Genomic DNA, 15,520 nt, shown 5'->3' with positions numbered 1-15,520 from the left:
TGCTGGATGAATAAATACTGTAGTCTCGAGTACTAAGTACTCACTTTTATGTAGCAAATGCTCTCTCAAGCACTAATTACTCTCTTAAATAGTAAATAATCTCCCAAAACGAAAATACTTTCTCTCACTCAGGTACTGAATACTCCCACAAGTACTACTTACTCACATGTAAGTAATAAATACTACTTTACTAGTAAATAATAGGGTTAGGGTTAGGTTAATAATAGGGTTACTAACCCTCTAATATTAAAGATAAACAAGTGAAATAATGTGGTTGCGCAAATGTGCACACCTTCTGACACCCGAGGATGTGGCTGAGTTTAGAATGAAACAACCACATTTAAATTGTGACCAGAGTAAATGTAAACAGTGTTAAATTGGAGTCGCTACACATCTGTGATCATGTAAAGCACTTCTGATTAACCCTAAATAAAGTGCAGCTGTTCTAATCAGCCTTTACCAGCATTTCTTAGCCGTTCATACATTCATTTAACTTTTCCTTTTGAGAATAAGGAGAACATGCTGCAGCTCAGATTCAAACCCAGAACCTCAGAACTGTGGGGCACATGTGCTAACCGCTGCCAGTCACCTGTCATGGTGTTTCCGCCTTTGTACGGCAGGTTGGCGATGGCGTCCAGCAGGGAAGCTTTGGTGGGGTGGGCGTTGAGGTGCCACTCGGTCTTGGGGTCCCCGCTGTACTGAGCCAGACCTGTGCCGAACACATAGCGCTGACTTCTGGACTTTTCATGATTATTTTATTTTCATCGCCTGTTAAAGATTGTGAATTACCAATCTGGACACTAAATTAAAAAAATATCTTAAATCGTTAACATTTCCTTCCACATTTCTTGACCCATTCAAATCATTCTGACTCCGAACTGTTGGCTCATTCGGGACATATATAGAACCAATTCTAACATTTGGGAAACTCTATAATCAAGATGGATTTTTCCACATTTACCTCCTGATTCAAATCATTCCTAAATCAAGCTGCAAATTCTACATGACAACAATTCAGTTATTCTAACAACATTTCCGCTCAGCTTCAGTTTTTCAGCATCCACATGGAATTTCTAGAGAAATGTCATTTTGTAATTTAATTTCTATTTGGCGCTGATAAACAGAAATTACCAATCTGGACTTTATCTGGGCCGATGTCAAAGACGCCGACCATGCGGCTGATGAAGTTGCGAATGGTTTTGAAGTTCATGCGTCCGATACTCCAGGAGCCGTCTACCAGCAGCACAATGTCGGCCTTGGAGGCGGTCTTGCACTGAGTGTCTGTGGTGATGACAAGAATGAAAAAAAAAAAAAGACACGTCTGAGCACTGGCTCGGCAAAGCAGGCATTCTCCAAAGTGCAACAGGACCTTTATGTGTGGAATGTTTGCAACAAGGTGGGAAAACAAGACGAAAACACCACAGAGACGAGACAGGGAGCAGTTTATGTAACACACATCATCATTCACACTCCTAACACTTTTGCGGCCTTTTGTTTTTTTTCCACATCCAGCGACGTTTCAGACGTTTTGTTGATCCACAGCGACTTGTTTTCCTCGTTATTCTGCCATTTGGTCATTCCAAATAACCTGTTGGGCTGAGAAATGGCGGCTCCGTAGTGAGCCATTTAAAATCTGGAGAGTGCAAGTGAAGAGAAGTTAGAAGGCAGGAAATGTAAACATGGACGTTGAAAATGTCACCGTTAGCGCACGACTAATGACAGCTTACGACGTCTGGAGTTTTCTGTGGATAACGTGGGACGCTAGTGGCTTAAGAGTTTAACTTGATCCGTGAACAAGCTCATACCTTATTTTATGCAAATATCAAATCGACACAAAGAATTTTATTGTTTTCGGTCCATTTCAGCCACTCTAAAATGAAGTGATTACCATCACTCTTCTAAGAGCTCATCAGTTGTGCTGCAGGAAATGATACAATCGCACTTAATTGATCTGAAAATTATTATTTAGTCATTACAACTAATGTAGCTTTGTTCGTCTGTCTATTCCAGTAATGCATAGTGATGGGTAAACAAATTAAACGCTCTTCCAATAGATCCGGCAGAATGTGCAATTACCCTGTGCATCCATCTTTTACCTTAAAATCCAAGTTTATTATGTTCCATGACCAAGCTCGTAACCCAATGTACATTTTTACATCAATTTTTTTCAATAGGATTAAACTGAAATGTCATTTAATATCTTCAAGCATGCCAAAAAATACCCAAAATTTATTTTTTATGCATCTAAAATAAAGAGAAATACTGCTGTTTTGAATGACAACATCAAAATATAAGAAAGTTTGAGGAAAGAAGCTGCACAGCGCCACCACGATTTAGCAAAACTCAACTGTTTAACTGTCAACAAATTGTTCTTCATTCAAAGCAATAAGTTCGTTCAAACATTTTGCTTTCTGCTACATTGGATTTACTCAGAAGCCAGAGACAGACACAATGAGAAGTGAGCCAAACTCTTCCCAGCAAGGAAGCAAACAACAAGCCAGTGAAAATTGTTTGCCTAAATGCGATGAGCTCTTAAACAATCCTCTGAAAAAGGAGATTGTCTGGGATAAACCAATGGTAAAAAATGCCAAAGAGGACCAAGGAGGTCGCCATTACCAGCCAGCATTCATGCTTGCATTGCTCTTTCTCCACCTAAAAAATATTGCCAAACTCTGCCCATCAATTTCCACACCTGACTCTGAGAGACTGATCCATGCCTTTATCTCGTCCAAACTAGACTACTGCAGTTGTCTCCTTGTCGGGGTCTCGGGCAACCACGTTTCACCAGTCCTCCAGACCCTCCATTGGCTACCTGTCCATTCCAAACTCTGCCTACTTACCCACCAGAGCCTCTATGGCAACATAGCTTCTCATCTTATATACTGTACCACAGAAAGATGCCTCCATTATTCCAACACCCACTCCCAGGACTAAACTTGCCACCATGGGAGACGGGGCCTTCCAAGCACTGGTGCCACATCTTTGAAATTCCATACGAGTACCAAGTCCATACAAATATGAGTGATGGAACAAATTCATCAGATAAGTCAAAGTATACTGACGTGGTTTTAATTTGTTCTAACCAGCCACCTGACACAACCATAATGACAAAATGGATTCTACAGACTGATGGGCCGACGAGAAGGTTTCCTACCTCCAACAGATTGTCCCCGACCACAGGGACCCGTCAAAGCATGTGCGGAGAAGCGTAGTGCTCTTTTCCTGACCACATGGATAACAGGTCAGCCGCATTTCTGCTCCACATGACACAAATTCCCATTCGGGGTCAGCACCCCCTCAGGGCCTAGGAGCAGCGTAACATTTTCCTAGCTGCATGTATGTTTCCCCAGGAGTAGCTGACATTCCAGATCATTAACAAACTGTAATTGTGAGCCGTGGGGCTTTTCCAGGTGACGGCAGTGACATTTCTCTACAATCGACACGCCAAAGACACTGGAGTTTGGGACCGTCCAAATATGTAACATATGCAGTTATGGGGATGCAAACCCAAGATGCAATTCCCAAACAACCGTGTCAACATTTGCGCACATCTGCAGAGACGTACGTCGGTGAAGGCTGACTGAAAAAAGCGTCGAGGTGAGCCAAACAGCTCTCAGTAATTAGCCGTAATCGCGATCATGTGCGCCCGGCTTCTTCTTGATGCTAATTGACTGCGACGATGCCAAGTTCAACCTTCTGGCGCCAATCTAGGAGAAGTCAAGGCTAGTACTTGCTGCTGGGAAGAAACTTAACGCCGTCTAGAGACGCTACACTAATTAGCAACAAGTTATCTTCCAGAAGGCTCTTCATCGCTCCTTATTTTGAAGGAAGATGCCCACTTTACCATGGCTACGCCATGCATTCGCTCATAAAACCGAGGCTTCCCCACACCTTATCCTCCCTTGACCGATCTCCGCCACCCCGCAGAAAATTAACTGCGGCTAATCATATGTATTTTGAATTCATTTTGACCGATCAGACCTGCTCAATCAAAACATGATTTAAATAGAACCTATTCTTCTCATACGCAAAGCATTAAAAAAAAAAATACCACAAACAGCGCCAGCAAACAAGTGTTACCAAACTGACATTGTGGAATGATGTGGTGTGGATTTGGTATTTGCATAAATAGTTTAAACAATATTTGACAACCAGTTGGTATTTCTGAATATGGGTACCTTGAATGCCCAAAAGTACAGTTAATGGCTGTAATGTGAAGTGTGTGGGGGATGCAGTGTTTACCAGAGGGACCCAATGGAGCTGGCTCGGGAGCATCAGAGAGCGTAGTCTTCTCCTCCCCCGCCAGAGGCAAACTCTCCCCTCCGTCGAACATCCCAAACACGGCCACGGAATATTTCGTTCCAGCCCTGACACGAAACACACCAGGGATCCCCATCACATGCTCATGCCAGAAGATTTTTTTTCCTGGATGCCGTATACGCACCAACATGGAACGCACATGGAATGTTCCAAGGAGGAGTTACTAGTGCATTTTTGGGCTAGCTTAGCATCGGCTTCCTGCCAGCCAGGTGATCGGAAGGCACTGAAAGATGCCCTCCACGCACTCTAACTTGGTAGATTCCAATTTTGACATAGTAGACATTTGTGTGTGAGAGAGAGATAGAGAGAGAAAGAGGGACAGAGAGAGAGAGAGCGCTCCATCACACTTTGTCAAGTGTCTAGGAGCAATCATAGGACTACACGGGACAAATCACACTACACAGAAAAACGAAAAAACTTAATGACACGCCAGAGTTTCCGTGTTATGTCAGATCGTCAATCTTTGATTTTGACACACTTCATGCAGTAGCAATGATTAATCGGGAACTCATCTCTCAAATAATGGTCCCTCTCCACTCCTTTGCACAATAACTCTTTTCAATTACCGCATTTGTAATACTCTTTGATAGCATTTTTATTATGTACTTTAACACCATAGATACAATTTTAGACTCGATTGCCGTGCTGTTGAAGGAGGACGGTTGATTGTTTAAAGGGCTTTCTCAGTTATTTGAAGTGGTTGGTACAATGTTTAAAGTGGTTGCAATGCTTTTTGGAGTGGTTGGTATGATGTTTGACGTGGTTGCTATGATGCTTACAATGGTTGCTATGTTATTTAATGCCATCGCTTTTAACTCACGCCCTGCATGGTGTGCAGAGTATTTTTGCAGGCCATTCTCAACACGACAATCAGCCGACCCACCTGAAATCTTCATCGTGAGTTTGTCTCCTCTACTGTTATGACTGCTTTTCTGTCATGTCAACATTTTGTTCCCTAATTGAAATCCTAACACTACTCACCTGAGCTCCTCCAGAACCACAGTGTTGTCAAAGGGGCCCACGAGCAGCTCGGCTAGGTCAATATCATTGCCTGAGGGGTGGAAGGTCACTTTGTAGCCCCTAACCTCCCCAGGTGCCGGATCCCACGAGACTCTGAAACTGGACCTGGTGGGCTCTGAAGTCTGGAGATTCCTTGGAGCCTTGTAAGGCGACACTGGAACACAAGAAGCCACCGAGGACGTTATAAACAGAAAGTCCCTCATCAAGCTATGATTTTTACAATCAGTAGTCAGTGAGGAAGTATCGTGTCAAGCTATTGCTAAGTGCTAACACTAACGGATGCTTAAAGTATCTTGCTACACATAGCAAATTTTGAACCACTCATTTTTATAGGTTTTTACAGTATACAGGCTATTTTGAATTTAAGTTTGCACGCCTGTCGTGTAGAACCGCGTTGTGCCACAACATGCCAGGGAGTACTCGTGGAACATAGTGTGGTTACGATCTAATGGAGTATTGTTGTTTGTATGTGTTGCTGCTCCATTTGTGTTGTTGGTAGGTTCAAATTTACCATGATATCCATGCTTATTCCTGTTAGCACGTCTATGATGTTTTGCTTTATATGTTTTACATTAAGCTAGCAAACATTTGTTAGACGAAATGTTACATATACATATATGAATTTTACTTATACTCGTTTCTCGACAGTGTGAAAGTAAGAACAGGTACCAACGAATACCTTAAAAGATATTTTATGACAAGTGAACGTGTTTTTTACTACGTATAAAGCATGTGTATGCGTTTAAAGCATGAGGGAGATATAGAAGTGAGAATTTGTTTACGACGGAGTATGTTATTCTTTGGGCATCCTTAAAATGATGTTATACAGTATGTCTCCCATTATCGTAACAAAAAATATATAGGAGCAAGTAATGCTTTGGAAAACCCAAAACATTTTTTTAATTACAGTATATAGCCTCTCTCCAGTAAATTGTGGACTTTTAAGTTTTGCGGGTGCGTCTAAATGGGGGTTGACTGTAATCTCATTGTGGATGGGGAGAAGGATTTGAGTTAAATGAGTCACAAACATTCACAAGAGCCTTGTCAGCAGTCTTGACGTTTAATTTGAGTACACACAGCAAGATACTTCATTTTTCTTATCAAAAACATCCAGTACACCTTCTGCCAGCCTGCGGATGCACAGCCAGCAATATTCAATTGCATTTTGAATTTACGGGAGGGAAGGAAACCATTTAAGGAACTTGTTAACGTCAACAGGCTGCAGTTAAAATTCAATGTGTAATTTAATTAACAAGTGTTTTGAGCAGTCGGCTGCTAGGTGCGCACATTCAATTAGGGCTTAACCATTAGTACAATAAAATTGGTCAGGTTACTGATTATGGTAACAAAATGGCTACGCATAAAAAGCTTTATTGTTTTTCTTCTTTTTTTTAAGAGCTGCAAGGCCCTGCAGAATGGCGGATCTGTATGCTTTTTGTGCTGCAACAGTTTTGTTTTGTTTTGTTTTAAAAAAAGCGACCAGCAACTTTAATCCTGCTAATAAAAAAAAACATAATGAAGAGCATTATTTTCATATTGTGGAAGATACAGTGCCCATTTTCAATGTTTGGTATTAATTATCAGGCATTTATCTATTTGTTGGAGACCTTTGACCCAAATACACTATGTCCTTCCAAACCACAAATATTTTGGTGATGTCCTCTTGCCTCAACTGTACAACTTTACATGAGAAAACAGTATGAAAGCGCCGACAACAGGCATGGGCAAGGTGATCCATGCAGTTTAACAGTTCATTTCATCATATTAAATATTGAAAATGATAATTTTTTTTAACAATTGTGTTTGCATATGGGTTTTGACTGTAGGCACATACTTCCAAGAGGAGGCCCTTGTTTTCTTATTGTCAGAAAAGAGAATTATATGTTTGTATTGTTTCTACGGAAGCTGATGCAATGTAATGGTTGGGTTTCAATGCTTGCTTGGTATCAGGAGAGAATGAGCAAATTCCAGGAGGGAGGGAAAAAAAGCTAAACTTGCTTGGAATAATGTTTGCTTTTTCTGAAAGAAAAAGGGGGAAAATTAAATAAGATCTGACATTAAAAATGATATTCTTTCAAGGCGAATTGGCCAGCACTCAACATTAATACGAGACATTTTCATCCCACAGTTTATGAATTTGTCTCGTGCCGAAAATGGAAGAACTTATTTTATTATAATATATATATTATATTATTTATATTACGTCATCCCAATATACATTACGTACGCGATTGCTCGCAAATTTTCAAGGTGGCGTGTGGGACACGTTGATGGCAATGTATGGGTATAGCTCTAACTCACTTCATATTCCAACAGTATTACAAGATGGTTACTGCACTGTGTTTTGTAGTTGCTCGTATTAGTGACAGTAACGTATTTAAGATGCAAATATTTGTGAAGCGTGAAAGGAGATGAGGCATGTTGTCATGTTTGCGTGTCGTGATGCTCGTCTTAGGGTGTGGAACAACGTACGTGTGCTTCCTACTCCTTGCCTTGCTTTTCCTTCCCCACGTTTGTAGATGGGATGAACAGTGATGTCGTAGGAGGTCATGGGTTGCAGCCTCTTCAGGACGGTGGACGTGACCCCTGCGGGAACCTTAAGGGCCACTTCCCTGCCACCGGCACTAGGCACGTATTTCAGGCGGTAGTGCAGAACTTTGCCGGGCGCCGGAGCCCATGTCGCCTTCATGGTGCGCTCGGTCTCGTCTTTCACGCGGAGCCTCCGTGCCTCGGCCGAGACTGCGGGCCAAATGACAAGTCAGCGGCGACAAAAACACTGAAGACGGGCCCGAAACGATGGCCCGAATCAGCCAGATTACCGCTTTTCCACAGCAAATCATAGCCAGCGCCAAAATTCAAGTGATCGACTGAGTGCATAACCACATTTTCCTGTCTTCCAATAAAATTCCAATAAAATGGAATTTAAGGCTTAATGTAATGTGCTGACTCAAAAGTTTACAAGAAAATATTTAAATGAGTAAATCTTTCCTACGCTTGGTTCACTCTCGATGCATTTTAGTGATGGAAACTATACATCATCACACATCAACGCCAAGGCGTACACAATCCTTGAGTGAGCGAGCCAAGACTTGCCACGACAGCCAGGTCAAAGCCAGCTCTCTACCGAATGGAGGTGCAATAATTAATCAGTTGACGGCGACTAACCAATAATCAAATCGTCTACTTTGATAAACAATGAATCATTTAGAGGACATGTTTAACATTTTTCAGATTTTTTGCTTAATCAGTGAATCAGATTTCAAAAAATTTATCCCTTTATTTAAACATTATTTCAAATCAACAGGGCAGAACACGCACAAACATCTATTCATTGTGATTCAGTTACTGGTTTGGTACATATCTGAGAAAATCATCCAAAATGTTGATCTTTGGTTTCCAAAGTACAACCAGATGTTTGCAGATGTCTTTTTTTTTTTTTTTTTTTTTTAATTCAAGAGAACAAGCTTCTTTCATGGATGAGAAACAAAATCAAAGTTTACTGATGCGAAGCTGACATTCAAAGGATTTGGACAATTTTAAGCTAAACAAGATTATCAAAATAGTTGATTAATTTGATAATCAATTAGTTGAACTAGAAGCTGCCTAAACAGTCTCAAACTAGTTTTCCTTTGTTTACCAGAATCAGCAGCCAAGAATTAGCTTTATTATCAGTCAATAAACAGTAATCAGAAAAACTTGATTTTGGAATGAGGTGATTCAAAATAGACTTTTCTCTTTTAGGTAGATTAATTGATCGAAAGATTGATTGTTAAGATATTTGATCACTGCAGCCGTACCACAGGGTGGTTGTAGTTTTGTTGTCTTTAGCGTGAATGAATTGACAGATTGATGTTTGCGAAGTTGCGGCGGTCTTACCATCAGTGGTTTCGTATCCTGAGAGCGGCTCGCTATCCTTCTGATCGTACACGGCAACAACCGAGAGCTGGTAGAGCGTCTCCGGGCTGAGGCCGTCCAGCACCGTGTCCGTTTGGTCTCCTCGGACCATTTTCTCTCCGGACTCTTCGGAATACGCCGACTGCCATTTGACTCGGTACATCCTGACGTTCCCGGGAGCGGCCGTCCAGTGTGCGGAAAAACTGCGGTCTGTCACATCCCGGGTGACCAGATTTTGAGGAGGACCCACCTCTGCAAGGACAAAGTCAACCCCGTTAGCCCCTTCTATATTGCAGTCCATCGTTTGCGGCTCTGCTGTTCTGGGCATTTTCAAGCAATCGTTTGGTCCAAATTCAGAATGCACCACGCACCAAAAACATGAACAGCTGGATGTACCTTCATAATGAAAACTGTTCATGGTAGTTCTTGGTAGCCCCCGCGCCCCCAAGTTTGAAAACCACTGGAGTAAGGTTAAATGTGTTTACAGCATGTGGGAGGTGTAAAACTACTTTAAAAAAAATAATAATCTGCCGTTTTATATGGCAGATTTTCACCTATCGTGGTGGCCTTGGAATGTAACCTACGCAATAAACACGAGTTCACTCACTGTATGGACAGTTTTTAAAAGGAACTTTTGCTGAAGAATCATTTCCATGTTGTGTACGGTGACAATAAAAAGTATTAAAAGACGCTCGAAAAACTTGTACCTGCTTCCTCAGTCACTGAATTCCTTTTTTTTTTTTTTTTTTTCAATGACCTCACATCAAATTGAGATTTATTTGCCAGAGTGAGTGCGGAGTAGACATAAAGTCGCGTTCTCACGGCATCCTTGGAAAGATGAGGGGCGCTTATTATCGCCACGCATGTAATGATTTGTTTTCGCGCCGTGCCAACTGAAACACATCTCGGAACAAGTCGGCTCGCTGGGTTCCGTTCAAAGAAGACGACTGTGAAAATGTTTCAGAATGCCGCAGAAAATGTGACAAGATACTAAGTGTGTAGGCGTGCGTGCATGTCTGGAGAAGCGATGAGTAAATAACACATGAAAGATATTTGGTCCAGGAGAGACACTCGCTCTTCCTGTGAGTCGTAAATCCAAAGGAAATAAAAGATGCTGACTTTCACATATTCAATCAGGTGGCGGCCTTTTATTTTGACAGGCAAGTCGCGCAGACGCCACCGCTGGGTCTTTGCCACGTGCAGCTTCTGCCATTTTTGATCAACTTCAAGCGGCGCCGGGAGCCGCAGACGAGCATCGCACGGAATATCACGTGGAACACCGCATATAGTCCCGCATGGAATATGTGGCGCTGCTGTGCAGACATTTTTCCACTGTCTAATTTGAGACATCTTTAAATGCCATCAGGCAAAAGGGCTTCGCTCTCCTGTTGCAACACTTTCAGTGCTTTTTGTTCACATTAAAAAACATTTAGTCTGTTTCACAATGGGGGAAAGGAATCACCATCTGTGGGTTTTAAAACATGAAATATACGGGTGACCAGAAAAAGGTTTTGTCAATTTGTGGGGCAAAACTCTTGAACAGTTTGAGGGAGGGATTCAAGCAAGAATTTAAGTATGACGATGGGGAATAGAGACATACATGTACAGTAAAGTATGCAGCATGGAAAATAGATGGTTATTTGTTAAAACTTTTGTTCAAAATTTACTTTGTTTGCGGTACACTTGTTTGGTTTTGCGCAAAACGCTGACATTTCAATGATTCACGGTAAACAAAGACCATTAAAATGAAAAAAAAAATCACAAATAAGTCTGGCTGTGGTTTTTGGCTCCAACTGAGTCAAAGCAGCAAAAATCCAAACAGTCTATTAGCCGCTAAGCACAGTTAGCCAGTAGCGAGGAAACATTAAGTGGCTAAATCAGATCAGATGTTTTCCTCACGATGGGAGGGTTGAGTTTTCTTTCCTCTTTTAAGCAGGAATACGAGACGAGTTGAGGAAAGAATAACACTAATCTACACCAAGAGTCATGTTGCGTAACTACTGGACGTGAAAAGGCTGCTAACTGCCCACTAACTGCTTGCTAACTACTCACTCAATCGCTAACAAGTGCAATCAGGGATCATGCAGTTAGTTTCAAGGGTCTCCTAATTTGACTCTCTAACGAGAAAGAAATAGCTACATACACCAATACAACGTTCCCCCATGCTCTTCTATTGCAGCTCATCTTTCATGACTCTGCTCTGATTTTTATCATTTGATTTATGAGTTTACAGCAAATAGGCAAGTCATTGCCCACCACGACATGGCGGGCAGAGACAGGGAGCACGATGAAGAGGGAGAAGAAGTATAAAAAGTGGCAAGAGAAAATATGTCTTTGAGTAATGCTGTACCATACAGTATGGTTGAATATATATATATATAATGTTAAATAAATATAAATTACACGTAACGTTTCAATTGTTTTTTTTTACTGTGTGCGATGCTGCTCCGTGGGGGTTAATGTAGCGGCTGTTAAAAAGTTTAGAAATATTGTAACAGATGTAAATTTCTGTTATCTCGTCTATGGCATTTCATACTATATCTTCGTATTGTTTGATTATATTGTTTGGCTAAATATCTTGGTTTTTAAACATATAACATTTGTCGTCGTTGTATGTGATGCTCCTTCATCGGGGTAAAATAGAAGTTGTATGAACATTTAAAATTAAGGTAACATCCATCAATAAATTTCACTCGCCCATCTATGGCGTTTTGCATTATATGAAGCATTAAGCTAGCTGACTTTTGTTATTGTATGGTTTTGTTGAACATTTGATTCATATGTACAAAGTTTAATTGTAATGTTTTATTGGTCAGTTTTTATCTTGGACAAACTAACAGCACAAAACAAGTGTGCTTGACTTCTTTTGGGGAGAATTTTGCAAGCACAAGAGGAGAGAACTAAAGAATACGTTACGAAGTTTTAATACATTATCACTAGTGTGGTTTTATAAGTTCAAGCATGTTTAACACATTTAGAGGTGTTTAAAATGTGTGGGAGGGTAAAAGATTTTATATGGCCACTCAATATAACTTTTTTTTGCGGGTGTGTCTGGAATGTATCCTCTAGTATAAAGAAATCAGGGTTCACTATGCAACCGATCATAAATCACATCATACACACCAAGGGGCCCTCTGTGGCCCGCTGCACTTAATATATATATAAATAAATTTAACACAGCCCGCTTTTAGATGTCAGGAGAAAAAGTTAACACAATTTGCTTCATGAAAGCAAAATATTAATCCATATCACACTTTATGATTTAAAAAAAAAGTTGAATGAAAAACTGTCCCAATTTTTTATATACTGGATATATATTTTCATTTATTTCGCCCACATGACTATGACTATGAGACTTCAGCATTGCTAGCTGATAGTTATGACTGATACTTATTTCATTTTCTTTGCATATATTTTATAAAGGATGCTCATCACACGCCTCTCCAAATTTTTCATTCTAGTTATATCCATCCATACATCTTCTTAGTCGCTTACAAGGGTCACGGGAGTGCTGGAGCCAATCCCAGCTGTCAGCGGGCAGGAGGCAGGGTACACCCTGAACTGGATGCCAGCCCATCGCAGGTTACATGGAGACAGACAACAGTCCCACTCACAATCACCTAGGGTCAATTTAGAGTGTCCAATTAATGTTCTAGTTATATATTTTTCTCAAAAGCTTTAGGATAACAGTGCCAAGTGAATATTTTGTCATGTTTCGGTGAGCCCACATTTAGTTTTTCGTTGTGCGTGAGTGAAAAGTGGACGTTGGCCCGGGCGCCCGCCGACTTGCTCACAGTGGAAAGTCTGCTGGCCTCCTGCATTTTGTAAATTTGGCCACCCCACTTGTTCCACCTCCCATCAGACATTTTCAAGAACCCTGAGAAGCCCAGGATGTATCAGCTTTATTTGTTCGGATGGCCCAGAAATGGGAAGGGTGCACATCCGTCATTGTCAGAGTGTTATCATTTTGTTCATCACTGAACAGGCAAAAAACACAAATAGTGTGACTCTGGCTCTCCTTACCCAGATTCCAGGGCATTACCATTTAATTGCTCCCTATATATGTGGCGACGGAACACTGTGTGTGTGTGTGTGTGTGTGTGTGTGTGGTGTGTGTGTGTGTGTGTGTGTGTGTGTGTGTGTGGTGTGTGTGTGTGTGTGTGTGTGTGTGTGTATATATATATATATATATATATATTCTTAACTCGTCAATTCGGGGCTTGAGTGCATTGCAGCTTCATCGCTTTGTGGGTTTTTCCAAAATATTAATATTTTTTTTAAAAAACAAAAACTAAAAATTAAAAAAATACAACCTTAACGGCAGCCGTATTGCGTAAAGATGTATTGTTTCATGTTGATATGCGAGAGACAAGGTTTTCCGACATGCCAAACAGAGCGCTATGACTCCGAGGCTTTGTACATGCTATGGGCACTCATACAAAGTGCATGATTGGTTACCAGCGCAGCATGGACCAATGAGAGCCCGAGTGGATTCATCCCATGACCTGATTACCTGATGACCTGACCAGCGCTGTGCGCTCAGCCTCACCCAGCTTCTTCCCATGTTGTATCACAAAAGTCTCCACCACGCTGTGGACTGTCTCACATACTGTATCTTCGTGTTGTGTTCATGATAACGTTTATTATTTAAATAACTTTTTTTTCATTAGTTAAGCCTTCACCAGTCAATCACGTCTGAAAAATGTACAGGTGTGGTCCACCAGTCATGCCCGCAGATATAAAGTTACTGGAGTGGTCCACCAGTCATGCCTGCAGATATAAAGTTGCGAGTGTGTGTTGTGTTTCTAATTATGAGTATAGACCTTTAAGAGCAGAGGGGGGCGGTGTCAGCTAAATTAGGAAGTCGAAGTAAGCTGAGCAGCAGCTCACCTTGTGCTTCTGTGTGTAAAAAAAAAAAAAAAAAAAACATCAGGCTGTGGTTCACTGCCCTGGATCAGTTTTCATGAGACCTGAGAGTGAGTGACAAGTGCCCAACTGCCCAGTGGCGCAGCTTAGAGGGAACATTGGTCAAGACTACACAAAATATGCGACATCTTTCAATATCTGTGTATTTCTACTCTGAACAAACTTTAGCGTGTGACTTTCCGTGCTCAAATATGCAGATTTGGGAGTGCAATGGCACACGCCCGTCAAATCACAGTGACTGCCTGACAATTCTACCTAAGCGCTGTGCCCCTGTGAAAGCTTCCTCCGGGGCACCCGAGAGGAAGAAGAAGGTGATGTGCATCAGCAAAAAAGTAAAACTTTTAGATATGATCAAACAGGGCAGAAGTAAGAAGTAATGTACTGTTGGAATCTTTGTCTCAGGTTATACTGTAAATGTAAAGTATAAATACTGTACTGTTTACAGATTTTAAATATTCTGGTACCCACATGCAGAAAAATTTCTGGCAGGTACAAATCCTACTTTGCGTTATTTCACCTTTCTCGGGGGGTTCTGGTCCCCATTCACGGCAAAAAAAACGAGCGATCACTGTATGTGTGTATACGTAGACACACACACACACACACTTCACTGGAGCAGTAGCATATCTGAAGTTCACACTTATCTCAAATTTTGCCTCCCAATGTAAGTTGGGGGACATGTAGGTCAAGGTACGTCTGTAATAAGAACTGTAAACTCCGGTTCAACGAACCACGGCTGAGAGAGAAAACGAGAACAGGCACGAAGGCAGGTGTCACAACTTTTTTTCCAAGGACAAAAAAAACTTGGGAGCCAAAGGACAAATCAGACTTTTTTTTTGCGTGGAAAGTAGGTCTGTATTCCACTGCAGTTTCTGGTATGTGCGATATGTGCAGCCTCACAGGGCGCCATTTCCAGCTGGAGTGCCTCACGGTTAAAGAACCACCATTCAAGCTAGGTGAGTTCAAAACCAAAACGAGAGCATTCTATACTAAAATGACCTTGACACATAGCAGAAAGTGGACCAAACAATTGAAAAGTTTGTTTTCAAAACGAGACATAGGCATTTTTTTCAGATTTACGAAACTCACGCCAAAATTATCCAGCTCCGAATGGATAATTTTGGCGCGAGTTTCGTAAATCTGAAAAAAATGCCTATGTCTCGTTTTGAAAACAAACTCTTCAATTCCAAACTCCAAAGCACATCTCACCCAGTGACGTGTGAATTGTTGAAAACAAGGATGTGAGGAATCAAAACAAATGTACTCTCTCTCCCGTCTTGCCATCCATTATAAAAAGTAAGTAGTACGATGCAGGCAAACAAAAGAATAGGAATAAAAAGGATTGTGGTTTGGACACTTT

The 15,520-nt window shown here is 41.2% G+C and overlaps 1 protein-coding gene across 3 annotated transcripts in view; it reads right to left on the bottom strand.

Moving 5' to 3' along the window:
- Positions 1-15,520, bottom strand: part of LOC133497041 (collagen alpha-1(XII) chain-like) — a 109,435-nt gene that overhangs the window by 65,683 nt on the left and 28,232 nt on the right. For all 3 annotated transcript variants that reach the window (XM_061813220.1, XM_061813222.1, XM_061813221.1), the window contains exons 14-19: positions 9,217-9,486; positions 7,813-8,079; positions 5,302-5,494; positions 4,243-4,367; positions 1,132-1,281; positions 590-709 (exon numbers count right to left, since the gene is read on the bottom strand). In XM_061813220.1, coding sequence (XP_061669204.1) covers positions 590-709; positions 1,132-1,281; positions 4,243-4,367; positions 5,302-5,494; positions 7,813-8,079; positions 9,217-9,486 — 1,125 coding nt within the window. The remainder of the gene's footprint in view (positions 1-589; positions 710-1,131; positions 1,282-4,242; positions 4,368-5,301; positions 5,495-7,812; positions 8,080-9,216; positions 9,487-15,520) is intronic.

Source organism: Syngnathoides biaculeatus, chromosome 23 (genome assembly GCF_019802595.1).
Source record: "Syngnathoides biaculeatus isolate LvHL_M chromosome 23, ASM1980259v1, whole genome shotgun sequence".
In the NCBI taxonomy this organism is placed as follows: domain Eukaryota; kingdom Metazoa; phylum Chordata; class Actinopteri; order Syngnathiformes; family Syngnathidae; genus Syngnathoides; species Syngnathoides biaculeatus.
This window is presented reverse-complemented; position numbering and strand designations above follow the sequence as displayed.